Source organism: Canis lupus, chromosome 1 (genome assembly GCF_011100685.1).
Source record: "Canis lupus familiaris isolate Mischka breed German Shepherd chromosome 1, alternate assembly UU_Cfam_GSD_1.0, whole genome shotgun sequence".
Lineage (NCBI taxonomy): Eukaryota > Metazoa > Chordata > Mammalia > Carnivora > Canidae > Canis > Canis lupus.
Window position 1 is genome coordinate 119,752,439 of NC_049222.1, and position 27,878 is coordinate 119,780,316.

Below are 27,878 nucleotides of genomic sequence, written 5' to 3' on the forward strand. Positions count from 1 at the left end.
CACAGCGACATGGCCGGCCACACGCAGCAGCCGAGCGGGCGCGGGAACCCCGGCCCCGCACCCTCGCCCTGCCCCGGCCCCGGCGCCTCGGAGCGGGTGGCGCTCAAGAAGGAGATCGGGCTGCTGAGCGCCTGCACCATCATCATCGGTGAGAGCGGCGGGGGGCGGGGGGGGGCAAGGGCTCGGGGTGCTGGGGCGCTCCTGCGGCAGGGGATGCCCGGAGCACCTGCCCAGTCTCCCCAGCCGCGGCGGCAGGACGGCTCGGGCCCACCTCCCAGGCGCACCTGCCCTGGTGCAGGTCCATCGGCCGCGGGGGTCCCTCCGCTGCTGCGGGGTTCCGCAAGGCAAACTGCGCTCCGTGAAAGAGAGGGGACTATGACCCTGCCTGGAGTGGGGAGCCCTGTGAGTATGGGGACTGGATAGGGGGTCCCAGGTGAAGGCTCCAGGTTCCCGGGCTGTGGCTCAAGGTGAGTCTCTACTGCGTGTGGGGTCCAGGCGCCATGCAGGGTGGAGGATTATTCTCCCAAATCAGGAGACCCCGTGGGCAAACTGGATAGGTAGGTAGAGCCAGCCCAGAGGGGAAATAGGTTCAGGGTATATAACTATTGCAGAGTTTGGTGGCAGGATCCTGGGGAGAGAGTGGAGCGGTCAGTGACAGGGAAGCCGGCGATGGGGAGGGTATACCAAACCTGCAGAAAAGCCACCTGCTTCGTGGGCTGGGATCCCCACAGGCACCTGTAGCCTTTGGCCCCATCTTCCCCACCTGAGGATGGGTCCATGTGTCTCGCCCCCATATGGGGGCTTCTGCGTAGGCAGAGGGCTCAGGGGACAAGGCCTGAGTCGTGAGTGCTGACACCTTGGGAACTAGGTAACCCAGACCTGCGTCCACACCAAGTGCCTTAGAGACCCTCCTGGGAGTGGTCTGTTCCATCCCCTGTGTCCCAGGAGACGAAGATTAGGCGGATGAATGGAGGGGTCGTGACTGCCCTCATTCTACTGCCTGCCAGGTCTTTCTCTCCCCAGCCAGTGGGGTCTCCTTGTGCACCCGCTGCCCACGCATCCTCAGACCCCTGGAGATGGAGAAAGAGGCTCAGAGGGCAGACTGGAGCCTTCACCTCCTCCTCTGCCCCCACACTGGGAGCTCCTGAGCCAGGGCTGGAATCCGGCTCTTGGCCATTGTCCCACTCACACTGAAAGTTGCCCTAGAACACAAACCCCGTGCAGGTAGCTCCCCTATCTCATCCACTTGCCCTCAGAATGGAATCTTCTGGGAGCTGCTCCTGCGACCTTCTTGGCCTAGGACTTCCTTGCTTGACTATCTCCTAGCCAGGGATTTGGCCAGGATACTGGTTAGAGTCTTGCCCTGGCCCACACCCTCTCTAGGATGTGTGCCCCCAGGAAGGGGAAGCCCACGCATGATGGATGGGCCACGGAGTCAGGAGGCTGGCCATGTCTGGAGCCAGCTACAGCGCCAGGAAGGTGCCGGGAGAGACACAGCTCCTCCTCGGGTGTCTCGGCCAAGCGGCCATCCTTGAGCTATATTCCTACTCTGTGTCCTCCCGCATCCCATCTACGTCAGGTCAGGTACAGGCCGCTGGCTCCCCTCTCCTGGAAAGAGAGCCCTGGAGGTGGTGGTGGGAGTGGAGGAGGCTAGCTCCACCATCACATGCCGCCAGCAGGACCCTAAGAATAGTCTCGTGCACCCCAGCTCTGCCCTTGCAGCGCCCCCACTCTGCAGCCCATCCCTGCTGTTCCAGGTCCACCGCTCCCCGGGCCTCCAGGCCTTGAAGGCCGAGCAGGGGCAAGAGGTGACTTGGCAAAGGGTGGCAGACTCAGGAAAAGAACCCAGAAGACCTGACCCCAGTGTAGGGCACTGAGTGGTGGGGTCCTGCGACCCTGCTTAGGGAGCTTTGAAGGATTCCAGCAGGCGGGAGACAGAGAAGGGGAGAGGGGACAGGAGACGAGGGAGGAGGCCTCTGTGGGCTGAGTCAGGGTCTGCACTGCCCTGGAGACCTCGCCCCCTCCCCATGCGCTGTTCTGAGTCCACGTCCCACATCTCATCCCACCCTCCTGCCTGGGGAACCTGGCCGACGTAAAAATAAGTCTCCCAAGTGTCATATTTTAGCTCTAAAAGCCTTGAGGACTTTATGTCTACTCCACAGTCTTTCTTGTTACCAGCTCCTGCACTTGCTATCTCCGAAACTTCAAAGAGCCCCTCCCAGGCGATCCTGTCATTCTCCTTCTTGGCGTCCTATGCCCTGTCCTAGGCGGACGAGTGGGGCTTTCAGGAAAGGAACGTCGGAAGGGCTTTGGGGGGTGGGGAAGGGGTAAGGCTCCACCTGAAGTGTGTTTAGAATAGCACCTGCTGGCCCCAGCCAGCACACCTGGAGGGGAACGGGCCAGCCCGGGGGAACGGGGGCCAGCCGGGCAGGGCCTGCGTAAGACTCCGCTGCATCTAATACCTATTCTGAAAAACACCTCTTATTACATTAAGAAATCGCGTTCTCTCTTTATCTCATTTGATTCTCGTGCCCACCTTGTAAGACGAGAGTGTTTATACCCATTTACAGGCATAGAAACTGAGGTTGGAAGTTACATGACACTTTTGCAAGCAGTAGACTTGGGATTTGGAACCAGATTTGGACCCAATCTTCCAAGGCAGTGCCCTTCTGCATACTGTTCTGGGGTTGGGCAAAATTGGGGCCGGATTCAGAGCTCTTGATGGGGGAAGGTTGGGATTTGCTGAGCTCCCCACTCTACCATGGAGGGATGAACAAACAGAGGGAAAAGGAAATCTCCCCTGACTCCCCACCCCCACCCAGGGCTGCATGTAAGAATCTCTCCTCCTGACTCAAGGACCCCAGGCAGCTCCCTCTCCCAATCCACACCCAAGGAATGGGCGTGCCCAGGTCCAGCAGAGCGGGAATCACCCAGGACCTGCTGACCAGGCTGTCCTGTCTTCCACTCTCTCCCTTCGACGTGGGTATCCAGCCTATGCTGGTGTTTGTGTGCCAGACTCCGGTGTGTTTAGGGACTCAGAGGTCTGCGTCACGAATGCCATCTCCTTAGGAGCCAATCCCTGCTCATCCAACCATGGCCAGACCCCTCTCTGTTGTCTCCAGAGCCAGAGGTGGCTGGGCCGCTCAGAGGATGGCCCTGTCCTCGAGCCCGGCCCCTCCTCACGGGGACCCTGGGGAGATGTAAAACCAGAAAGACGTTTGTGTCTCACAGCCCTGATTTACAGATGAGGAAACAGACTGAGGCTACAGCCAGTCCAGATGCAGATGCCCTTGGTGGGACCCCCGTTGGGGCCTGAGGCCACTGTGGCTATAAGGGTGGGGGCCTGCCACCACTGGACACACTCATTCATGTACTCAACAGTTAGGTACAGAAGGGTGCCAGGCACAGAGACAGACAAAAGCCCTGTCCTCTTGGAGCTGACATTCCAGCATGGGCATCAAAGAGCAAATGATATGCAAGCTGAACGTTCAGTCGATGGGATCATAAGTGCTAAGGTGAAGTAAATTAGGATAGGAGGGCGGGGAGGATGGTAGATAGGAGACGAGTCACGAGTGGGATGGGGCCAGTTTGTGTGGGCTTTTGCCTTTTTCTCTTTGTAAGATGGGAGAGGGCTTTGAGCAGAATAGCGATGGGATGGGATGGGATGGGATGGGATATAGGATGGAATGGGATGGATAGGATGGATATGATAGGATGAGATGAATAAGATGGGATGGGACAGGATGGCATGAGGTGAGATGAGATGGGATGGAATGGGATAGGATAGGTGGGATGGGATGGGATAGGATATGGGATGGGATAGGATGGGATGCGATGGAATGCGATAGGTTGGATGGCGTGGGATGGGATGGATGGAATGGGATAGGATGTGATGGAATAGGATGAATGGGAAGAGATAGGATATGGGATGGGATAGGGTATGAGATGGGATGGAATAGGATGGATATGATGGGATGGGATAGGATGGATGGGATGGAATGGGATGGGATGGGATGGGATGGGACAGGATGGGATGAGATGGATAGGATGGCATGGGATGGGGCTCACTGTGGGAAAAAAGCTGTGGGTAGAAGCAGCAAGTCTGGGCAGGAGGGTACTTGGGTCAGAGAAGATGATGGCTCAGAGCAGGGTGGTGGCAGTGAGGTGCTGAGGGGATGTTCAGTTCTAGATGTGTTTGGAAGATGAAGCCACAGGATTTGTGATGAACTGGGTGTGAGATGTGGGAGAAAGAGAAGAGTTGAGCGTGAGCCCAGCCATGGGCCTGAGCATCTGGGGGCCCGGTGTGCTGTTTACTGATCTGGAAGGACTGAGAGGAATAGGTTCTAGGGCGGGAGGGTGGAGGGCAAAGGGTTGAAAGTCAGGGGTCTCATTTTGAACATGTAAAATTTGAGATGCCTATTTGTTGAGGAATTAGGTGGATATCCAGGTCTCGTTCGGGGAGGAGGTCCGTGCTAGGCATATACACTTGGGAGTTGCCGTAGATGCTGGGGGACTGGACGAGGCCTCCAAGGGGAGGAGTGTGGAAGGAAAGGGGCAGAGGCCCCAGGACTGCACCACGGGCACCCAACCTCTGGAAGTCAGGAAAGAGAAGGGCCAGTAGAGGCGTCCGCAGCCGGCACGGTGGGAGGAGGGCCAGGAGGCTGAGTGTGGAGGAAGGGATCCACCTGCCAGATGCCACTGATGAGGCAGGTAAGGTGCAGTCTGGGGGTGGGCGGTTGGATCTGGCAGAGTGGAGCTCACGGGCGACCTTGACTCAGCCTGGAGACTGGGTCCAGGCGAAGTTTGCTAGGCAGGTGGCACTGGGCTGAGCCAGGCCGAGAGCTCCACACTCCTGCTCATCCCTCTCTTGAAAGGAAAAGTGGGTTAGGCCGGAGGTGCACGCAGGCCACTTGGCAATTCGTCATGTCCTGGGGGCATCCCCACTCACCTCCCTGGAGTGGAATCTCCATAGGCACTTCTGTCTCCCTGGGGGGGTGCCTGACATATGCTCGTTAAGGACGTGTGTGTGTTTGGAGGCATGGGCTTCACCCCGGGGGACACAGAGCCCCCAGAGCACAGCTCTGGCCGCTGACCCCCTGCATGTTGGGGTCCCATGGTGGTCAGGTCTCCAAAGGCCAGATTGGGTGCCCCAGGGTCTCTCCAAGATGCATGACCAGAGAGAGATCCATAAGCACTCCCTGGGGCCTCCGATGTGCCAAGCAGGGTGGGAGCATGCCCGCATCACGGTCTCATCTCCCCACTTGACCGACAAGAAGGCTCAGGGACCCCAAGTATCTTATCCACAGCACCCCCACCCCAGCCATGCGGGATCTGGGACTCGAACCCAGATCTGGGGGTTCTCCACTAGCACCTCTGTCTATGGCCCTGGGGACCTACTGATGGGAATTTGGAGCTCTCTCCCTGAGGCCTCATGTGTCGTATCCTAATGGGGAGGTGCTGGGACTCGCTGCCCAGAGCAAAGGAAGAAGGCTGGGCCTATGGCCAGCCCCCGATCAGGCCGGGCACCCTCTGTCAGGCCAGCAGGCCAGTGTGACAGGAAGAACCCCCATTGTGGGCCACCATTGGGCAAGGCGTATGTAGATGACTCGGGCCCCGTGGGTTCTCTGTCCGTTGGGGGGACTCGGGCTTCTGACCTCAGCCGGCCAGGACACAGCCTCAGCCGGCCAGGACACAGCCTCTGGGAACGCAGCGCCCATGCAGGTGGCAAATAGAGAATCACTTCCTGGCCATCTCCCAGGGACCACAGGGTTGGGCCAGGGCCCAGGAGACAGGGACCGAGGTGGGAGGCCAGGAAGGGCTTCCTGGAGGGGATGCAGCTTCCGAGCTGGGGAGACACCTGCCGCAGTGGGGGCCGGGGACCCCTGAGCCCGTGTGCAGGATGTGTCTGCCCTGCCCAGCGGAGCCTCTGCTAAATTCAGGGGCGAAGCTGCCCTCTGCTGCCCCCTAGCTCGGTGGCCCTCCCTCGCAAAAGGGGAAACTGAGGCCCAGAAGGGCAGCCCTGGCCCGAGGTCACACAGCCGACTCCTGACAGTGCTTCTGGTGATGAGGGCTGGAGTCAGCAGCCTGGCCTGGCAGGACTTCCCTGCTCCCCCCTCCCTGCCCCCCACCAAATCAGACTGTACGTCCCCCCCATGCGCCCCGAGGGCAGCTGGCGCCTCCCGCCAACACGACCTCCACCGTGCACCCTGGCGACCTCCACGGTCAGCCACTGCCTCCCAGAAATAGGTCAGCGCACACCGCAAGGGCCAGGAGAACAATGGCCCTTTCTTCGTTCCTCCGGAGCCGGGTAAGCCCCATCAGGCCAAACATCTTAATGTGATAAAAGCCACCCAGTGGGCCCAGGGAAGACGGTGGGAGGAGCCTGAAGGGGAGCCCCCCGGCGGTGGGGGCTCACTTCCTCACCCACCTGTGCTGGAGCCTGCACCCCGCGGCCGGGGACCCGCAAGGACCACGGAGCAGCCTTGCCCCGGGTGGCTGGGTCCGTGGAGGCCTTGGAAGCTGCATTTCTCCCGCCCGCGGTGGTCAGTCCCCGGGCCGCACCCCTCCCCGCCCCGCGGTCCCCTCTCCAGGCCCCCTGTAATCGTTCAGATGCCGAGGCCCCCACCCGTGTCCCCGGCGTCCCCCTCCCTGCCCCCTGCCCGCCCCGCTCACCCAAGCCCACGGCCCCAGGGCTCCTGGCGGGGCCCCACCCAGCCCACGTGGTCCTCGGAGCAGCCAGTGGACTCCGATGGGGTTTTCTGCCACTCTCGGGCACAAACCTGGGGCAGCTGCTTAGAGGCTGCCCAGGCCCAGAAGGAGAGGACCTCAGAGACACCCGCTGGCACACACGTCCCTTGGAGCCACGTGGGGGGAAGTCGTGTGCTGTAGGCTGAGGCCTTGTGTCCAAACAGTGATGATCCCCGGCCCATCCCCCGGTGCCAGCATCGCAGTCTCCAGCTCCTGGGCACGGGCGAGCGACGGGTCCCTTTCAGACCCCAGCCTGGGAGGACAAGACGCAGGTGTGGCTTCCCCAAGGGCTGCACCCACGAGGCCCTGCCGTGCTGAACTGTAGACAGCGCCGCGGTCCCCGTGGGCTGGGTTGCTCGGGTCCCTGGATGCCCCCAGCCTGAATGCACCCAGCTTCTTCCAAGGCCACCCAGCCCCCGCTGGCTTCCAACCTCACTGGCTTTTGGCAAATCCCACTCCACCAAGCCCTGAGAACAGAGGCTCAGTTGCCGGATAGAGCAAACTCAAAGACCCTCGCTTGAGAAAGCCGACCCAGGCCCCAGGCCCCCAGCGCGGGTCATGGAGGTGACCCCTCTCCCCCTGGAAGCAGGCCCGGGGCTCCGCTTACCTCTGGGGGGCTGGGGGACAGGAATTCTCTCGTCCTTATCTGGATGTATTTAGGGCTCCTGGGATGTGACTTGAAAACCAAGTGGGCACCATGGCCGTCCAGACTGGAAATCTGTGTCGGCCGGGGGCGGGGTGGGGGGTAGCCCCGTGGACAAGGAATGCATGCAGATTGGCAGCCACAGCGGTGTCCTTGGCCAGACCCGCCTGTGGGCCTGGCAGGTGGAGCAGGCCGGCTCCGCCTCCACGGGTGTGCGCTCCTCAGAGGGACCGGGCAGGTGGGGTCATCCCATCGAGGGACTGAGCCCCAAGCTCCTAACAGTGTGGCTTTTTTATTCAAGTGGCCTGGGCATTCTGGGATTATTTCCTCTCGGGCAGGTCTTGCAGACCACCAACGACGTGACCTAATTTGTTTGCACAGATGGTGAGACCTAGGTCACCCAGAACATGGCCCTTTTTGCCCTCCCTGCCAGGGAGCTCACAGCTCACTGGGCACTCAGTCTTGCTCACCCTGAGGACCTACTCTGCAGACCACAGCTTGGCCCTGTGAGCTTTTGGACCGAGCATTCGCAGACACCGTGCGTCAGCGGAGCACCCCCCCGACACACACCACACTCCTCAAGACTCAGAGTCAGCCCCCTGTGACCAGGGCAGATTCCACGCACGTCCGAGCCTCAGAGGCTGACCACCCTCCCTGCCTCCCTGCAGTGCCCCTCCCGGAGAGCCGAGTAGAGACGCTGCCCCCGCTTCACAGATGAGGGAATCAGTCCTTCGTGTCAGGACACTGGTGCCACTTTGGGCATTGGGCCATTCGTGCACAGATGTGTGTTGAGCACCTACTGTGTGCTGGGGGATGGGGGGCGAGCAGGTGCGGTTGCAGGCAGCACACAGAATCACGCAAAGAGGGCCCCTGGGTGGCTCAGGGGTTGAGCGTCTGCCTTCGGCTCAGGGCATGATCCCGGGGTACCAGGGTCAAGTCCCACCTCGGGCTCCCCGCAGGGAGCCTGCTGCTCCCTCTGCCTGTGTCTCTGCCTCTCGATCTGTGTCTCTCATGAATAAATACATAAAATCTAAAAAAAAAAAAGAATTAAGCAAGATGCAAAGTACATCCACATACACCTATGTGGTATCTTGCTGAATCCTCACCAAAACCTCGTGCACAGACAGACCTTGAGACATGACCTGAGCCCCAGCTGGGGTTTCCCCGCTGTGGTCCTGGGATGAGAGCAGTGACTCCTCTCGACCTCCCCGGGGCTGTCTCATGGGAGAGGCCGTCTTATCCAGACCATCCTGGCCCAGTCGCTGCCAGCCTGGCATTGCCCACCCCATTCGTCCCGTGATGGCTGCTGACCTACCCCCAGCCCTGAAAATGCACCCGTTCCTCCCCTTCACCCCGCTGGCCCTCTCCCAGGACCCTGAAACATTTCAATGGTGTCAGGAAACACGTTCTCTTCTGAGCCTGCAGCTGCAGCCTGGGTCCTAGGTCAGGGAGGAGCCCAGGAAGCAGGTTCCCTTTTAGGGACAGGGGAGAGAGAAGATCAGGCATGGGGCAGGGTCTGGGGAGTCATGGGGCTGGCAAGTGGGAGGAGGACCCCATGGGATCAAGGCACGGTCAGGGAGAGCTGCATGGAGGCGGTGTCGCTCCCCGAGTGTGGACTTCAGGCAATGGAGAGGTAGCAGAAGAGGTTATGGTCAAGGTCTTGCTTCAGGTGGCCAGCTCTGGCCGGCAGGTTGGAAGGAGAAGAGGTGGCCACCGCGGCCTGAGCCCGGGCCCCTTGGGGGTGCACAGAGTGCTGCCACCCTGCCACCGCTCAGGCGGCGGAGCCCCCTCCTCGTGCTGGTCCACCTGGTGGGAGTAAGCCGGGGACAGATGCCCTGAGAAGAGGACTCACCTCCCAAATTGGGCGGACGGGGTGCCCCCTCCCACGCCAGGGCCTGGGGAAGGGGAGATCACGGGCCCAGAGTGGGATGCACAGGGTCGGAGGCAGCTCGGGGCATCGCCAGGCCTCCAGGCCCACCTCCCTCTCCTCCTCCTCCTCCTCCTCCTCCTCCTCCTGGGAGCAGCCGGGCTTCCCTTCTTCGCTATAGCATCTGGGAGACGGCAGGGCTGCTAAGGGGGCCCCCGACCTGATGGCTCCCCATCTCCCCCCACCTCCCCCCACCCAGGGAACATCATCGGCTCCGGCATCTTCATCTCCCCCAAGGGGGTCCTGGAGCACTCAGGCTCTGTGGGTCTGGCCCTCTTCGTCTGGGTCCTGGGTGGAGGCGTCACTGCCCTGGGCTCCCTCTGCTACGCGGAGCTGGGCGTCGCCATCCCCAAGTCTGGTGGAGACTACGCCTATGTCACGGAGATCTTCGGGGGCCTGGCCTGGGTGAGTGTGGGGCCCCAGGGGGAGGGGACGGCGATCTGGAATCGAGGGCCACTTGGGTGCTGGACTTCAATTTCCTCTTCTTCTCACATCTCAGGGAGGCCATGGGGTGGATGGAGGAAAGGGGGTGGGGGTGTTGGGCAGCCTTCCAAGGCTAGGGTGGGCAGGACACTCCAGCCGGCCCCTTGACCTCTCTGTGCTTCCTACTCCCCACCAGGATGATGCTCGCAATAGGCCAAGAGCAGCCTCGACTTTATAAACCCACATGTGTGTAAGAGGGGTGCATAAAATTCCTACCAGTGACCTCCAAGGGCACCCCTTTAAATAGCTCCCCAGCGTTCTTTTATTCAGGGTAAACAGTAGCTGAGCACCTACTGTGTGCTCAGGATCAGGGTTAAAAGATCCATCCCTGTTGTCGAATTGTAGTGCAGAAAGGAGAGAGCCCCCTCTGAGGGGGGCAAGAGATCCCTGCTTTGAGGCTGTGCACGAGGGCCGCGGCCCAGGGGCCAAGAGAATGGGGTGCCACCACCGAGGGAAGGCTTCCGTTTGCCTTCACATTTGCACCAAGTCTTGGAGCGTGGGCCCAATCTAGCTGGTGTGGCCAGAGGCGCGTCGGATCCGTGGTCCACGCCAGGCCTGGGAGGCGCTGGGGCAGCCCGGGGCGGGAGGGGTTCCGAGCTACTGCAGTTACCCAGCCGAGCTGTGCCGAGGGCCTGGATAAAGGTGTGGGAAGATCCCAGAATCATGCAGCAGCCTAAATCCGGAGGATGTGGTGGCCAGTGGGGCCTGAGGGGCCGCAGAGGGTGACCCCAGTTTCCCATTGGGTAAGCTCCCTGATGGCAGTTTCGGGGAGGAGAGGTTTGGGGGTAAGGTTGCCGTGCTGGTGGGGTCTGTGGCCTATCTGGGGAGATGGTCTAGTCGGGACCTTGAGGGGAGGGTGTCTGGAGCTCAGAGGAAAAGTCTAGGCTAAAATATACAAAATTTACTTCTGAGGGATGTGGTTCGGGGCCCTTAACGGGCAGGGTAGTGGAAGATGGGGTGTGTGGTGGGTGCGGGCGTGTCCATGAACGCTCTGCTCTGGGGAGCCGGCCCTCAAAGGGGCCTGGGACCTGAGAAAGCGGGAGACTTGTGCTGTGTGGTGGAAAGAATACGGGAGAAGAAGGGGAGAGGGAGGGAGGGGGCCTGAGCCGTGACTCCAGGCCCCAGGACAGCCCACCCCAGCTCAGGGAACAGCCTGCGGCCAGAGCTGGGCGGCTGTTCCAAAGGGGGCTGGGTCCCAAGTCCTTTTCGACACCCACCCAAGGGCAGCCTGGAGCTGTCAACCGTGCTGACTGCTGTCCCTGTTGAAAAAGCCCCTTATTCGAGCAGAGACCCCGACAGCCGGACCGAAGCTGGCATGGAGCACCCACGCCGGGCTCTGGGGGGGCAGCCCCGTTCCCACACCTGGGCCGGGGCGGGGGTGCGGGATGCCTGTGCCAGTCAGGCCCTGGCTCGTTCCAGCTTCCTGCTGCTCTGGAGCGCGGTCCTCATCATGTACCCCACCAGCCTGGCTGTCATCTCCATGACCTTCTCGAACTACGTGCTGCAGCCCGTGTTCCCCAACTGCATCCCCCCGGCCGCGGCCTCCCGCGCCCTCTCCATGGCCTGCCTGAGTGAGTGCCCGCCTTGGGCCCGCACCGGCTCCCTGGCCCCGGCTCCCTGGCCCGTGTGGGAGGACTGGGGTGGGGGGTGGGGGTCCCTCCTGTGAGCTTAGCCCCAGGGGCCGCCTCCTGCAGCCCGGGCTGCACTGGCCTGGGGGCCACCCGCGCACTCTCCATCCCTCCCCAGTGCTCCTGACGTGGGTGAACAGCTCCAGCGTGCGCTGGGCCACACGCATCCAGGACATCTTCACCGGCGGGAAGCTGCTGGCCCTGTCCCTCATCATTGGCGTGGGCTTTGTCCAGATCTTCCAAGGTAGGGCCGGGGGTGGGGCCGTGCGAGGGGCCGGGGGCGACACTGACCCTTGACCTCTGGACCCCCAGGGCGCTTCGAGGAGCTGAGGCCCAGCAATGCCTTTGACTTCTGGATGACACCGTCCGTGGGTCACCTGGCCTTGGCCTTCCTCCAGGGCTCCTTTGCCTTCAGCGGCTGGAACTTCCTCAACTACGTCACGGAGGAGCTGGTTGACCCTCGAAAGTGGGTGGGATGGCCAGCCGGGCCCTGGGAAGGTGGGGGGGAGAGGCACCTCCCTGCACAGACCTGCTGCCTCCCGGGGCTCAGCCTGCTGCCGGGACCCTCGTGCTGCAGCCTGGCCCCGCCCCACAAAGCCGTGTTGTGGCCCCTTGCCGGGCCTCAGAAACACGGAGTGTCATTGTCCCACTGTCAATGGACCCGACGGTTTGCATTTGACCAAAATGTGTACACAACACGGCCCCCAGGGACAAAGCCCATGGCTCCATCTGATGCTCAGTGGGGGGTCCCAACAGTGACCAGTCGCAGCTGGGGCTGGCGCAGATAGGGCAGCCCCAGGGGACCCCGGGTCTAGGGACTGGGCCCTAGGGACACTTTTCAAGGATCTTCATGGCCGATTGGGCCTGGATGTGCTTTTCTCTTCCTGTGCCAGCACTAGACCTGCCCCCCCAGAGTTTGATGCGGCCCTTTCCCCACCCACCTGCCCTTCCTCCACCAGTCTGTGCCCAGACTGGGGCCCAGGGGGGCCGCAGGGAGATGGCGGTGGTGCCCCTTACCTGTCCCAGGGCCCACAGCAGACCCAGGAGATGGAGATTCAAAGCGTTCCTGTGCTGGGTCCTCCGGGCGCTGCCTCCCAGTCTCCCCGCAACCCCGGGGGCTGCCACTGACCAGGAACCTACCCACTGCTGCCCCCAGGAACCTACCTCGTGCCATTGTCATCTCCATCCCACTGGTGACCTTTGTGTACACCTTCACCAACATCGCCTACTTCACGGCCATGTCGCCCCAGGAGCTGCTGTCCTCTAACGCAGTGGCTGTGGTGAGTGGGGTCCCACCTGTGCCTGCCTCCCGCCCACCCCGCCCTGCCTCATGCACCACCTCTCTTCTGTGCCCACTCAGACCTTCGGGGAGAAGCTGCTGGGCTACTTTTCTTGGGTCATGCCCGTCTCCGTGGCACTTTCCACTTTTGGAGGGATCAATGGCTACCTGTTCACCTCCTCCAGGTGACCGGATGGGGAAAGGGGTGGTCAAGGTGAGGCAAGGCAGGTAGCCCTGGTGCTCATGATCAGCGCCAGGGGCCGGAGGAAGTCAGATCCCGCCCGGTGGGTCCCAGCTGAAGCTGGGACAATGAGCTCCCCAGTGACAGGAGTCCGACCCCCGCTCTGAGGTACAGAAAGCAAAAAGGAGGCGGGACTAGGTGGGGAAGAAGTGCCCGGTGGGGCTCCTGGGGCCCGGAGAAGGCAGGGGCCGGAGGTGACAGCTCCAGGGGGACATCGGGTCTGGAGCTGAGGTCCGGGAGCTGGTTGGCGGGACACCCAAGGCCGGGCTCACGCTCCCGCCCCCATCTCTGTCCCAGACTGTGCTTCTCTGGGGCCCGAGAGGGGCACCTGCCCGGCCTGCTGGCCATGATCCACGTCAGACGCTGCACCCCCATCCCTGCCCTCCTCGTCTGTGTAAGTCGTGGGACCAACTGGCAGGGACGGGAGCCTGGCCCTCGGGGGTGGAGGGTGGTGCGGGCCACAGAGGGAGCAGGGAGGGCCGGGGCTCACCAACCTCTTGGCCCGAGCCGGCGGGCCCAGGGCGGCCCACGGGGCTGACGGAGGCAGGTGGGAGGCCACCCTCAGCCCGGTCCTCTCCCAGTGCGGGGCCACAGCGATCATCATGCTTGTGGGAGACACGTACACGCTCATCAACTATGTGTCCTTCATCAACTACCTCTGCTACGGCGTCACCATCCTGGGCCTGCTCGTGCTGCGCTGGAGGCGGCCAGCTCTCCACAGGCCCATCAAGGTGAGGCCCGGGGGAGGACGGGCTGGCTGTCCCCCCGCCTTAGGTCACCTGGGTACCGGGGGCAGGTGATGACAGCGATCGGGCCCTGCTCCGGGCTGTGTGTACACCGACCTATTCAGCTCCCGTGTCAGCCCCACGAGGTGGGGGCTTTCGATACTCCCAGTTTACAGACAGGAAAAGGAGGCCAAGATGCTTGCTCCTGGTCACAGAGAATCCCAGGAGCACACAAGGACAGCAGAGCCCAGACTAAGCAAAATGCAAATATTGTGTCTGCATATAAATCCTGGAGCTGGAGAAGTGCTGCTCAGTGCCTGAAAAAATATGAAACACCAAAAAGAGAGAGAGAAAAAAAAGAGATATAGGGAGAGAGTCAGATGCAAGCAGCCAGTGACACATAGTTGCCGTGTGGAGCTCAGAGCCACTGTAACTTTGATAAGTCGTTTGACAAATCAGCCATCCCATGAGTTGGCTTCTAGCATGTTGGGCTGCTGCCAGAGGGGGACCCTCAAGCCTCAGCTCCCAGGAGAGGGTGGGAGGCACCTAGGACCCTGTCACCCTCACGGGGTGGTGGAGCAGGAGAGCCCAGGGAAGGTCCCACGCCATTGGCCCTCTGGCTGGCTGATCCCCAGGTGAACCTCCTCGTCCCTGTCGCGTACTTGGTTTTCTGGGCATTCCTACTGGTCTTCAGCTTCATCTCGGAGCCCATGGTGTGTGGGGTCGGCGTGATCATCATCCTCACTGGGGTGCCTGTTTTCTTCCTGGGGGTCTTCTGGAGAAGCAAACCAAAGTGTGTGCACAGACTCACAGGTGAGCCGGGGCCGCCTCCCCAAGGTGGTGGGCGTCGGAGTGCGTCCCCTCTCGGGGGCTTGCCCTGGGGCAGGGCCTCCCCGCAGCTGCAGTGGTATCAGGGTCCAGCTGCCACCGGAAGTGTCCCCAGGAGGTGGTCCAGTGTCCAGAATCCAATCAAAGGGAGCAACTCCCTGAGGACCCCTGCCCCACAGGGTCAGACCCAAGGTCTATCTGTTTGTCCATCTGTCCTCAGAGTCCATGACACGCTGGGGCCAGGAGCTGTGTTTCGTGGTCTACCCCCAGGAGGCCCCCGAGGAGGAAGAAAACAGCCCCTGCCAGTCCTCCCCGCTGCCTGCCACGGACAAGCCCTTGAAGACACAGTGAGACATTGGTGAACCTAAAGCAGCTGTTTCTGTTTACATGTTGTTTATTGAGGAGGTGTTTTTGCAAAATAAGTTGTGTTTTTTTGTTTTGGGTTTTTTGTTTTTGTTTTTGTTTTGTCTTGGAAAAAAAAAAAGAGATCCGACTCTTTTAAGGCCTATGCCAAGGGGGACCCCCGAAGATGTGGACGGGGCTCCCTGTCAGCACCGCCCCACTCGCTTTTCCTGAAAAGGTCTATGAATAAAACGGGGCTGGTGGGTGGTGTGCTTGTCTCAGGTGAGTCCCTGGTGGGCATGACTTGGCGGGGCTGGTGTGGTGCTGGCTGCCAAAGTGGCTCAGCAGACGCCGCAGGAGGCCTCTGGCATCTGGGGGCTCTGCCCCGTGAGCCAGGCACTCCCTCTCTCCCTTGTGGGGTCCAGAGCCAGCCCTGCCCCAAAAGGACACCGGGATTGGGAGACACCTGGTGTGCCCCTCCCGGGGACCCGCAATGCCAGCCCAAGGCTCAGCCACCCGGGAGGGCCTAGGCGTTTCTGCTGGAGCTGCCTTTCCCCCCATAAATCTCCGTAGAATGAGCGTCAAGACTTGGGGGCCCATGGCTTCACCCTGCTTTACAGGGGAAACTGAGAGCCTGAGGCAGAACAGGATGGATCTGGCCACTGTTAGTCGGTGCTCGGCCACTGTCTCCTGAGGAAGCTTCTAGCAGCATCTCCCGGGAGGGGTTGGGGGCCTCAGGGCCTGCAAGAGACCATGGGCTTTCTCTACCCTGTGCCCACATTCCCAGCCCTCATGCCCAGATTAAGCTTGCAGCCAGAGAGCGAAGGGCATCTGCCCGGCCAGGCCCATGCTGACACTGCAGGCATGAGGATGGGCCGGAAGCCTCCTCGCCTGCCCCTCCGGGCTGGCTGGGGGGATGGGAGGAGGGCTGAGCACCAGCACAGGGCCCGCCCTGGACTGGCTCCGTCACACCCGCCGTCCTGTGCAGTCGGGCACAGCTCTGGCGCCCCGGAGGGTGAATGAAGTGAGAAGCCACGGAAAACACTCCAGAGAGCCTTGCCCTAGCCCTCCTGCTTCCCTGGAACTGGACTCCCAGAACGGAGGTGAGGGAGGAGAGTGAGGCACCCAGTGGGTGCCTGCAGAGGGGCTCCTGACTCCACTTCCCCGTGGCTCCAGCCCCGACAGCCCGCGCCCGGCTGTGCCCGCCAGGGCTGGGGGTGCGGTGCCGCAAGCCGGCGGGGCTTCTGGGCAGCCTCTCGGGAAGAAAGAAGGACGCGGAGGCAGGGTAGAAACGACTGTGTATTCCCTGGTTACAAAGCGGGGCTGTGGCGGTCACCAGCAGGCCGGCGGGTCAGCAGACCAGCAGGGCCTCATCGTCGCTGGCCTCCAACGTTGGGGAGCAGGGTGGCGGGGGGCTCCTGCAGACACCCGGTGGCTCTGGTGCGTGGGGGCCCAGGGTGCTGCTGGCAGTGGGAGCCGCGGGCTGAGGGTCCTGGGCCGGGCAGGGCTCCCGAGGCATGTCCGCGGGGGCCGGGCTGTCCCCGGGAGGGTCCCTGCAGGCTTTTCTGTCCTTGTCCCCCCGCCTGCAGCCCGGGTCCCGCAGGCCCGAGGGGGGCGGCCCGGCAGATCCCACTTCTGGCGCCCGGCCCGGGGCGCTGGGGGGCCCATCCGCGGCTGCCGCGGGGCTGCCCGAGTCCGTACGGGGTGCGGGGGCGTCCGGGCTGGTCCCTGGCGCAGGCTGGAGGAGCCCGTCGCCCAGCACCGTCTGCGAGGTGCGAGCGGCCGTCAGCAGCGGGATCTGTCCCCGCGGCGCCCGCGGCCGGTGAAAGAGCCGGTTCCAGAGGCGGCCCAGGCGGCGGCGGGAGGGCCCGCGGCGGGAGGCGTGCCGGCGCATCTGTCGCCGCATGGCTGTGCGGAGGTTCTGCAGCACCGAGGCCTGGGGACCGGGAGCCGCGGGGGGGGGCTCAGCACCCCCCGGGCCGACCTGTTCCCCCAGCCTGGCCGCGCCCCCCCACCGCACCCTGCCCGGGCCTCTCCTCCCGCTCCCTCGGCCCTTGGCCCGTGCACCGTCTGACCCGGGCCCGGGGTCTGCCCGTCTGGGCGTCCCCGGGGGTCTCGCCCCCTGGCGCTCACCTGGGATGCACTGTAGACGGGGAAGTCCTCCACCGGCGGGATGAGGCCCTGTGCGATGAGCTGCCCGTAGGACGGGGGTGCCTCCCGCCGCACAAACTCGGCCTCCAGGCGCGTCATCTGGGTCTCGAAGGCCCTGAAGGCAGCGAGACCCAGGAAGGCAGCTTGGCAGGGCTGGCGGGGACGGCACACGGGCCTGCCCCAGGCCGCGCCCCTCCCCGGGGCTCCCCGCAGGCCCCGCCCCCGCAGGCCCCGCCCCCGGCTTCTCCCAGGCCCCCCGCAGGCCCGCCTCCAGCCACCGGCAGGCCCCGCCCCTCCCCTAGGCTCCCCGCAGGGCCCTCCCCCTAGCTCCAGGCCCCGCCCCGAAGGCCCCGCCTCCAGCCCAGCAGGCCCCGCCCAGCCCCCAGTCCCCCGCAGGACCCGCTCCGACCCCAGGTTTCTCCCAGGCCCCCGCCCCCAGGCCCCGCCCCTTCCCTAAACTCCCCGCAGGCCCCGCCCCCTAGCCCCAGGCCCTGCCCCTTCCAGCCCCGTCCCTCGCCCCCGCAGGCCCCGCCCCGTCCCGCCCCGCCCCGAGGCTCCCCAGCAGGACCCGCTCCGCCCCCAGGCTTCTCCCAGGCCCCTTCCCCTAGCCGCCTAGGCCCCGCCCCCAGCCCCACAGGCCCCGCCCCAGGCTTCCCCCAGGCCCCGCCCCTAGCCACCCAGGCCCCCGCCCCCGCAGGCCCCGCCCCGCCCCCCGGCTCCCCTGCAGGCCCCGCCCCCAGCCCCACAGGCCCCGCCCCAGGCTTCTCCCAGGCCCCGCCCCTAGCCGCCCAGGCCCCGCCCTGCCCCCAGGCTCGCCCGCAGGCCCCGCCCCGCCCCGCTCCCAGGCCCCCCGCAGGCCCCGCCTCCAGCCACCGGCAGGCCCCGCCCCGGCGTCTCCCAGGCCCCGCCCCTAGCCGCCCAGGCCCCGCCCTGCCCCCAGGCTCGCCCGCAGGCCCCACCTCCAGCCCCCGCATGCCCCGCCCCTCCCCTAGGCTCCCCCGCAGGCCCCGCCCCGCCCCGCTCCCAGGCCCCCCGCAGGCCCCGCCTCCAGCCCCGACGCAGGCCCCGCCCCGGCGTCTCCCAGGCCCCGCCCCCGCCGCGACCTCCCGGGACACGCGGGGAAGCGCACGCGTGCACTGCCTGAGCGGGGCGGGGGGAGGGCGGGGGGGGCTGGGGGGAGCCGCGGCCCCGACCCGGGGCGCGCCCGCCCACCTGTACTCCTGGGTGCGCAGCGAGTAGAGCTTGAAGGCGCAGCCCAGGGCGATGACGAGCAGCAGGCCGCACACCAGGCTGCCGATGAGCGCCGCCGTGATGACCTTCCGCGGCACCGCCGCCAGGCAGCCGTGCTCGTCACTGCCGTCCTGGCAGTCCTCCTGGCCGTCGCAGCGCCACGTCTCGAAAATGCACAGGTTGGTGCCGCAGTGGAAGGTGCCCGGCTGGCAGGAGAAGCAGTTCTTCTCGTCGGCGCCGTCGGGGCAGCTCTTCTGGTTGTTGCAGCGGTCGGCGGGCGCGTAGCACAGGCCGCTGCCCCCCTCGCAGGGGTACTGGTCGGGCGGGCAGGCGGGGCAGCCCTGCTCGTCGCGGCCGCTGGCGCAGTGCCACCAGCCGTCGCAGCGCTGCGGCTCGGAGAAGCAGCCCTGCTCGCCCGCGTCGCCCGCCGCCCCGTCGCCGCTGCTGCCGCACGGCTGCTCCCACGGGAGGCAGTAGCCCTTCACCTGGTAGGTGGCGTTGAAGCCGTGGCCGGCGCTGCGGGCGCGCGCGTGGTAGGCCACGGTGAGGCGGCCCTGCGCGGCCTCCAGGCTCACGGGCCGGTGGTTGCTGCGGTAGGACAGGGTCTGCAGCAGGCGGTCGCCGCGCTCGCCCAGGCCCTCGTACACCTGCACGTAGTCGTCGTAGCCCAGGCGCAGCTCCAGCTGCAGCAGCACGCGCCGCGGGTCCTGCGTGTCCACCAGCCACGTGCAGTGCAGGTCCGACGGCCCGCGCGCCGCGCCGAACAGGTCCGGGGACGCGAAGGAGCCGTAGAAGCTGCCCAGCCGCCGGCCGCACGCCAGGTCGGGGCAGCCCGCCTCGTCGGAGCCGTCCCCGCAGTCCTGCGAGCCGTCGCAGCGCCGCTCGGCCGGCAGGCAGCGCGTGGAGCGCGCCCCGCTGCAGGGGAAGGTGCCCCCGGGGCACAGGCTGCCCGGAGGCTCCGACGCGGGCGCCGAGCAGTTGCCCTCGTCCGAGCCGTCGCCGCACTCGTCCACGGTGTTGCACTGCCACGGGCCCGGCAGGCACTTGCCGTTGTCACAGCGGAACTCGTCGGCCTGGCAGGACGCCTGGCCCAGCTTCCCTGCGCATGGAGAAGGGGGGGATGCTCAGGGGGAGCCCAGCCTCCCTCCGGGGCACAGCCAGGCCAGGAGCAGGCAGGGTGGCCCCCCTGTCCCCGCGGGGCCTCTGCGGGGCCTCTCTATGGCCTCCCCAGGGGCAACCACCCCTCAAATGCTGGGGTGGGATTGTCCCTGACTTGAGCCAAGGGTGAGGGGCGAGCCGCCCACTCTAGCCAAGTCTGGGAAGTGGGGTCAGTGAGCTGGAGGGGCTTCAGGGCACCGTGAGGCGGCCACCTGACCCATCCCAGGCCCCCCGCCCCTCGGGGCTGCTGGGGGAGACCAGGAGAGGGCGCTGCCCGGGGCCCTGCTGCGCTGCCCACCCCGCTGCCCGCCTCACCTCGGATGTAGGACAGACGGAAGCCCTGGGCCTGGCCCGAGCTGGAGGCGTCCGAGTGGAAGAAGATCCAGACGTGGTCCCGGGCGGAGATGAAGGCAGGGGGGATGGCCGAGCCGCAGAGCCGGAAGGCCTCCTGGCGGGGCGGCGCCGCTGGGCCCAGCATGAGCCAGTCCAGGGAGCACTGGTGGGACTCCTCCACATCGAAGTTGCGGAAGCTGCGGGGGCAGAGGGGAACGAGGACGGCGGCTGTGGGCAGGCGGGCAGGGAGCCCGCGGACCCGGGCTCGTGCGTGGCAAGGGTGGCCGGCCCCGGGGGCCCCCACTCCTCCACTCCAGGCCCCTCAGGGGGACCCCTGCTGCCACACGAAGAACCGGAGCAACTAGACAGCCCCGTCGAAGCCCTGCGAAGGCCTCACCTGGTCCCTTCCTGCCTTTTATCGGCACACGCAGTGCCCGCCCCAAAGCCAAAGTGGAGGGGGAGTCAGAAGCTCCAGCAGGGGCAGTTCCTTCCCCCCACACTCCCCCTGGAAGGGCAAGCCCCGGGGGTCCAGATCCCTCCACGCGGAGTGTGCTGGGAGAGACCCAGCACGGGCTCACAGGCTGAGGGAGTACACGCGCCCGGGGCTGGCCAAGCCTGCAGCTGGGTGACAGCTTGTCATCTGGGGAGAAATGGATGCTGGGCCCGCCAGGCCCAGGCTGTGGGGCCAGCAGGCCACAGGACCAGCGAGTAGACCAGAAGTGGCCGGCAAGAGTGGAGTCTTTGAAGAGAGCGGGCCTGACAGCCACGGCCCTGTGGCCACAGGGAAACGGGCAGAGACACCAGGACAGACCCTGCTGGTGCCCATCATGTCCCTGTGGTTTGGAGCCAGGACTACCTGAGTGTTCTAGGCTTTGGCATGTAGGACAGTGGCGCCCCGGCCAGGTACCCCCCGGCCACCCCCGGCAAGCGGTTCCAGACTCAGCTCCACTATCTGGCCACCTCAGCTCCCTCTGCCCTGGGCTCCTACGTGGGCTCCTCCTGAGGCCCCCCGGGAAGCCCTGCTCTGGCCTCTGGCCTGGCCCCTAGCCCCCCAGCCCCCCCTGCAGGACGGAGAAAACACCTCCACCACCTCGGAGCCGGCTGGAGCACGCCCACCAGTCCCCAGGGCTCCTCCCCCTGGCGGGGCTGAGGGAGACCCCCCCAGGGCCCACGAGAGAAGCTGACACAGGGGAGGTTCAGCAGGCGGGGCGGCCAGCCACAGGGGCCCACAGACACCTGGGGAGCTGGGCACACTCACATGCTCACACATGTGCACACACAGACACACACGTACTTACACATCTGCCCTCTGTACCTCTTCATACATGTGCTCATGCACATGCACGTGCTCACACACGTAAGCATCTGCTCACACACGTGCCCTCTGCACCTGCTCACACACGCACTCACGCACATGCACCATTTCACATGCACACTCACACACACACACACACTTATGCCGCATGTGCAGGCTCACGGAGTTTCCTTCTGATGCCCTGGGTCCCCTTACCTGATGGTGATCATGTCCCCACGGTCACCCTGGATGTACCAGCTGCAGTTGGTTCCCGGAGGGTAGTTGAGGGGCCAGGCCGGGCTGTAGATGACACCACGCCGCTCTGTGTGCTGCTCTAGCTTCCCGCTGCAGGCAGCTGTCGGGAGAGGAGCCTGAGACGTGCTGGCCTCCCCTTTGGGTAGGAAGTGAGGTGCGGGGTGCACGCGAGCCCCCCGTGGCCTGAGTGCGAGCCTTCCCCGGGGTGGGATCAAGGCCAGACAAGGGTGGCCATGGCCAGACTCAAGACTTCATTGGCGTGTGCGTGGGGGGCCAAGGACCCAGCAGGACTGGGGCAGCCTTGGTCCCCAACCCCACTGGGTGCACCAGAGCGTAGGTCTTACCCCCATTCCCGGCAGGGCTGGGAATGAGCCCACCAGCAGTCCCCTTGGCACCTCCAAGGGGCAGCCTCTTGGCCTCAGGGCCTCAACTCAGTGGAGAATTCTGCAGCCCTAGGCCTTCCTGGGCCCAGGCAAGGCCTCTGCCCTGGACCGCACCCGCCCCTCCCTGCCCCTGCAGCCCTTCACCACACCGCCTCGTCACATCCTCACAACAGCCTGTGGCAAAGGCAGGGTCTGTTATACAGATGGAGAAACTGAGGCCAGTGACACCACCTCCTCACTCTCCCACTGCCTGGCACCTTCTACCTTGCCCCCGGAAGCCAGGGTCCCTCTGCTGGCTCTCAACAAGACTCCCTGGGACCCCACACTGCACAGCTGCAGAAAAGAGAGTGAAGTCCTCCAGCTGCCTCACATGCTCTTAGGACTCAGCGGCGCAGTGACCAGGGAGGTCCAGGTGATCCAACACTGTGACTACCAGGGCCGTGAAAACCCCCACCCACAGCTCACGAAAGCAGCAAAGGACTAGAAAAGAAACACCCACACTTGACCCTAAAACAAGCCTGGCCACCCTCGAACTGCCATCAGAGCCCCCAAGGGTCCCTGGTCAGCAAGGCACCAGCCAGGCTTCTCTGCCTGGCACCCAATGTGGCCTGGAGGGCCAGCCCGGGGATTTCAGATTTCTCACCCCTGAAACAGGAGCAATAAGAGCACCCAGGAGGGGAAGGACAAGAGCCCCTTCCCTCTGACACATGAGGCCACTGGCTTGGTGGACCTCACAGGGACCCTCAGTGCTGACCCGGGGACCTGCGAGGTGTGAGGTTATGAAACCCAGGGGAGGCCTCTCCTGCTAGATGGTGCTGGATGGTGCTGGGGGTTCACAGGCAGGAAGAGCCTAGCACGGCCGGGGTGTATCCTCCCTCCCACGTCAAATCTCCAAAGCACACGGTCAACCCCGAGTCAGGAGCCACCCTTTGTTGTCCTGGCCCCTGAGACCCTAGGACAGGGCCCGGGGCAAAGCAGGGCCTGTCACACCTCCCCTGGCCGGGAGGCCTTCCTCAGAGAGACCAAACACTCAGAAAGGCCAGGTTCCTCCCCCGTGAATCCTGCAGGCATCACCTGCCCCAGCCGGATACTCTTCTAGACGTACGTCCCGCCCCACTTTCCAGGGCCAGGCAGCCTGGCTCTCGGACCAGCAGCCAAGTCAGGAGCAGATGCCTGACGTCCCCACAAAGCCCCTGACACCATGTTCCCCCAAACAGCCTCCCCCTGAGCAATCCCCAGGGCTGCCCCCGAAGTTCCCCCAGAGGGGCAGCGACAGCACGCAGTTTGCTCTTCCCCAAGCGGGGACGCGGAGGTCATGCTCTTTGCAGCGCCGAGTGCACGGGGAGCAGGAACGAGGGCAGGGTCCATGCGGGCCGCTGGGAGCTCCAGCCTTGAGCCCGGTGGTGTCAGCAGCTCAGGCCACCAGCCCCAGGCCTGTCTGTGAGGGCAGCCTCGCCCCCCACCCCGGGGTCCGGGCACAGGTGGGGAGAGGCCTCCCAGGTCCCGGGGCCCGCACTGCCAGGCACCCCGCTCCACCTTAGGTGGGTCACCGGGTCCATCAGTAAAATGGAGTCCGTGGGTGCTGCTGGTCTCAGAGGGTGGTCGGGAAATCCGAGGAAAGAGGCCGTCCTAGGCAGGCATTCCTGGGGTGGGGGGCGAAGGGGGGGACGCCTGCGGAGTGAGGCTCTGACAGGGTGTGTGATGATGGGTGGCGGGGGAGGGTGCCGGGGGGGCTGTGTGTCTGCAGGATAGGGTTTGGGGGTGTTTGGGGGCTTTGGCTGGGGGGGACCTGTGTTCCCTCCTGCAGAAGGCCGCTTGCCCTCGGGCCGAGGTGGCCTGCTCCAGGGGGCCGAGGATGACCGAGCACTTTCAGACCAGCGAGCGCCCTTCCTTCCTGGTCCAAAGAGTCACAAAATACTCCCGAGGAAGCATGAGCAAGGCCTGGTGGAGCACAGTTTGCAGATCCGGTTTCCAGAGCAATCGATAGACTAGATAACCTACCGGCTGGAACTACAGGACAGGGAGCCAGGAGCCCCCCCCACCTCCCCAGGCCTCGGGGGAGGCTGCCGGGGGAGGGGGAAAGCAGCCTCAAGGCGCTGTCCAGGCTCACGGGCGCTGGCGTCACAGCAGCCACACGGCCGAGCCCCGAGTCTGGGCTGTGGGACGTGGGGCATCGGCCCCAGTCCAGGGGCTGGGAGGCAGACCCCTGTGACGTCTCCAGCCCGTCAGCCGGGCCCTCAGGGGTGTCTGAGCGGTCACCCCAGGCCGCCGGAAGCCGGGCTCCACTCCCCTTGGCAATGCCAGGGGGTAGAGCTAGACTCCGGGAGAGCTAGGCCCCCGACTTCCACCTGCACCGCGATGTGAACGGTGGCCCCACGTGAAGCTGGGCGACGTGGGCCCTGCTACGAACAACGGGGATGCTGGCTAAGAGCATGGCTGTCTTCCCCTCCCTGACTATGAGTGAGGCTCGTCCCTGGAGCATCACCTTCTAAACCTGGGACAGAGGCATGCAGCAGACACCCACCACAGCCGCAGGAGGGCTCGCGGGGGGCTCCCATCCGTAAGGCCTGACAGCCCCGTCCCCCTCCTGCCCACTCCCTTCCATGGCCACAGACAGACCCTGGCCCCAGCGGGGCCAGTCTCCTCCAGGAAACTGGGATGGGGACACGGGGCAGGTGGCCGTGGGGCCAGGACACCAGGCAGCGCTGGGGAGGGCTTGGTGCTGAGTAAGTCGGGGCCCTGGGCCAGCTGCGTCAGCAGAGGAGGCTGGAGGAGTTGATGTGCAGGGACAATCATGGGGTGGGGGGGAGCCTAGGAGCCACACGGGATAAGCCCGTCCTCTGTGGGCCCAGGGCCTCCCCCTCCCATGACCGTGGCCAGCAGAGGACCCTCTCCCTGAGCCAGCCTCTGCGGATTTCTGCTACGAGGTCCTGAGCAGAATTAGAGACCCCAGGCGCCTCCTAGGCCCGTGGGCAGCACAGCAGACAGCACACAAGTCACAGGCCCCCCGCCCTGGAGACCCCACGTTCTCCCCAGCTCCCTGAGGCCCTTCTCAGATGTCTCCCGGGGGCCCCAGGGCCAGGAGGGCTGGGGCTTCCCCGTGGCAGTGCCCTCAGCGAAGCACCGACACTCTTGACGGCCTCGGTCACCCCTCCCACTCCTGCCAGCCTTCCATGTGCCTGGCACGGGGCCCGAGCACGGAGACGGCTGTGGATGCTTGGACCCGCTCTGACAGCAGGAGGAATGGGGTGGAGTTCCAACTGTGTTTCCTCGATCCCGTGGGCAGCCACGAGTCTCAAGGCCGAGACATCAGCCACGCAGTTAATCTCTCCTGCACACCAGCTTGCCTGGACCGGGGCTTGCTCGGACGGACCAGCGGAACCCAGGCTGGGCCACCTTCTTCTCGAATCTGCAGGCCAAGCCAGTATTTCTGCCGCCCTGGGTCATCCCAGGGCCAGGTACCAGGCAACCGGAGACCACCCTGTAGCCCCAAGCCAGCCAGAACTATTCACTCTGGCCACGCCTGACCGTGTGCCCTGTCCTGCTTGCCTTTCCCGTGGAAACTCCAGTAAAGGCTCTGGCCTGGCCCCCTGTGGCCCCTGTGGGGTGTTACCCCTCCTCAGTCACACCTTTAGCAGCAAAATCCCAGGTATAACTTTAAAACAGGCAGGCATCCCACGGTGCCTCATGGCCTCGGGGAACCCCACGGCCTACCGGAAGCCCAATCCACCAATTACACTGCACCTGTGACAGTTTGCTAGTGGCATTAAGCCACCGTGCGTCATTGTCACGCTGAGCACCTTGGCTCATCTGCCCATTTGACTCTAATGACCAGGCTCTGAGGTAGCCCCTGTTATTGCACCCATTTTGCAGAAAAGGAAACTGAGACTCAGGGAGGTGTAAGCTTGCCCGCAGCCAAATGGCGCCTTTGTGATGCAGGAAAAAAATGCACAAGGACTGAGGTTGAAAGAGGCGAGCTGACCCCAGGGGTGGACAGGTCCCAGAGGCCTGTGCTTAGAGGTCACGAAACCAGAAGAGCAGGACGCAAGGCAGGAAAGGGAAGCGTCTACTCACCTAAGGCAGGAACCGCGCTGCTGAGCCGCCCGGTGAGAACGATGTTCACTGCAGGAGATACAAAGAGGAGTCAGTGGGGGGCGGTGGCTCTGGGGGCCCAGACACCTGCCCTGGGCCAACCGTGGCCCTCGATGGGCACAGGACATCGCAGCCCAACTCCAGGCTGGTTCCCTTCATCCCACGGGGCACGGCCCAGAGCATCGCCAGAGACTTCCACTCTACCGGGTCCTGCTGGCAGGGGCACAGGGGAGGACCCTCGAGGGTCTCAGGACCCACCACCCTCTCCCAAAGAGAGCCAGGGCACAAGCTTGGCTGCACTGGCCACTCCTGCTGCTCCCCACGCCCGGGAATTTTACCCCATGTAGGAGGGGTGTGTTTCCGTCTCCCCCCTCCAGCTCGGGGACTCGTGTGTGGACCACTCTGGTTCGGCCGGGACAAGGGCCCTGCCTTCAGAGGGGCCCCTACCACTTGGAGGAATCCCTCTGAGGGGCCTTGACAGCCACCTGGTCTACGGGCAGCCAGGGAGGGAGGGAGTAGGTGACTCCCCCATTCCACAGGGATGCACAGTTAGCAGGATTCAAGGTCCACCCCGCAGTGCCACGCTGACCTTGAGAAGAGACGCAAAGAACTCTCCTGCCACCCACCCCATCGAGTGGCCGCCTCCATGGGGTTTGTCCTTTGCTTTCACCTAGTGCTTTCCTGCAGGGGTTTACAGGACCAGGAGGAGACTATGGGCAAACTCGACTTCCTGGGGTTCAGGGTACCCCCGTTCCCTCCAACATCAAGGATGCCAAGGGAGGCAGAGAGCATCCCTGCAGGGTCAGCACCCACCTGGTGAGGATGCAGGGGCAGATGTCCCCTCTGAAAACACCCCCAGGTTCTGCTAGGCAGAGCCCAAGCCCCATCTGGGTGGAGAGGGCCTTGGGGTGCCCGAAGGGCCCGTCCTCCGGCCCTGCTCACCAGCACGGAGCAGCTCAGAGTCCAGAGCGCGTGACCACGAAGGGGCTGGGCAGTGGGCGCTCTGCAGGAGGGGGGTCCCCAGCCCTTACTAGACTCTCCCACATGTGAGGCAAGACCCAGAGCTCCCTGCAGAAGAGGGTGCATGCAGCTTGGCCCTGACAGGTTTCTTTTCCACTGTGTCGTTTCAGCAGCTTCAAGCAAACCTGCTGAGCTGAAAGCATCTTCCCTAGTGACCCGGTAGGGTGTCCCCTAATGACCCCAAGCTCCGATAATGGCCTCCCTCCTTCATCGTGGTAAATAAAGGAGCCATGTGGCTTGAGGATTTAACTCCTTTCTTGCCCTCTCCCTGACACGGGGCCACGGAGCTGCACGGGGCCCTCCCGGGGACCCAGCATGGGGGCTGCGCAGGCCGCCCCGGGGCCAAGGGACACAAAGGGAAGACGGGCGGGCGGCGCGGCCAGGCCGCCTCCTGCCGCCCCCGCCCCCGCCCCCGCCCCGGGTCCCCAGGCAGGGAGGAGGCGGCGCCCGCCCGCAGACCCGCCCGCCTCGCCTTTGTCCGCAGCCGGGAGGCCGCATCCCCGCCAGGCCCGGCCCCGCGCTGCTCCCGGCGGCGGGCGGGGGGGGGGGGGGGGGGGGCGGGCGCGGGGCCGCGGGGCTCGGCCGCCCGGGGACCCCCCAGGGCGCGGGCCGGGGCGGGGCGAGGGGCGGGGGGCGGCGAGGGGCGCGGGGCGGGGGGCGGCGAGGCCCACTCACCCAGGCAGACGACGGCCAGCTGCGCCCGGGCGCCCGGCGCCCCCTCCGGCCCCGCGGCCGCGCGCTGCTCCATGCCGGCCCGGCCCCCGCCTGCGGCTCCGGCTGCGGCTCCGGCTGCGGCTGCGGCTGCGGCTCGGGCTCGGGCTCGGGCTCCCGCGGTGGCTCCGGCGGCGGCTCCGTGCGGCGGTGCAGGCCGGCAGCGCGCGGGGCCACATCGGCCGCGGCGTCACGGGCCCCGCGGGGGCTCAGCGGCGGCCGCCAGGGAGGCCCCCCGCCCGCCGCTGCCCCCGCGCCCCCGGCGCCCCGCCGCCGCCCGCCCGCGCCCCGGGGCCCCCCGCGCGCCCATGCCCCGCGGCAGCCCGCCCGCCCGCCCGCCCGGTGCTCGGCGGCTCTGCGGGTCCTCGCGCCCGCCCGGAGCCCGCCCGGAGCCCGCCCGGAGCCGGA

At 65.1% G+C, this 27,878-nt stretch overlaps 2 protein-coding genes and 1 long non-coding RNA gene across 5 annotated transcripts; 2 read left to right on the forward strand and 1 right to left on the reverse strand.

Moving 5' to 3' along the window:
* Window positions 1-14,942, forward strand: SLC7A10 (solute carrier family 7 member 10). Of its 2 annotated transcripts, XM_038529452.1 has the most exons (11): window positions 1-148; window positions 9,517-9,733; window positions 11,220-11,371; window positions 11,547-11,672; window positions 11,741-11,894; window positions 12,585-12,708; window positions 12,789-12,892; window positions 13,246-13,342; window positions 13,530-13,679; window positions 14,309-14,486; window positions 14,722-14,942. In XM_038529452.1, exons 1-11 carry the CDS (start codon window positions 10-12, stop codon window positions 14,850-14,852), a joined length of 1,572 nt encoding a protein of 523 aa, XP_038385380.1. In that variant the 5' UTR covers window positions 1-9; the 3' UTR covers window positions 14,853-14,942. The 2 variants fall into 2 exon arrangements, with proteins under 2 accessions (XP_038385380.1, XP_038385379.1); XM_038529451.1 differs by lacking the exon at window positions 1-148 and having other exon boundaries at window positions 9,555-9,722.
* Window positions 14,861-27,516, reverse strand: LRP3 (LDL receptor related protein 3). Of its 2 annotated transcripts, none has more exons than XM_038529449.1 (7): window positions 27,435-27,516; window positions 25,722-25,769; window positions 21,226-21,364; window positions 19,698-19,912; window positions 18,207-19,323; window positions 16,977-17,109; window positions 14,861-16,779 (listed from the first exon to the last, which is right to left on the reverse strand). In XM_038529449.1, exons 1-7 carry the CDS (start codon window positions 27,505-27,507, stop codon window positions 16,195-16,197), a joined length of 2,310 nt encoding a protein of 769 aa, XP_038385377.1. In that variant the 5' UTR covers window positions 27,508-27,516; the 3' UTR covers window positions 14,861-16,194. The 2 variants fall into 2 exon arrangements, with proteins under 2 accessions (XP_038385377.1, XP_038385378.1); XM_038529450.1 differs by lacking the exon at window positions 27,435-27,516 and adding an exon at window positions 26,553-27,075.
* LOC119869818 lies at window positions 23,407-27,008 on the forward strand. Its single transcript, XR_005354801.1, has 2 exons — window positions 23,407-26,555; window positions 26,870-27,008. It is a non-coding gene; the product is annotated as an uncharacterized LOC119869818 (long non-coding RNA).
* Window positions 27,517-27,878: the final 362 nt, after the last annotated feature.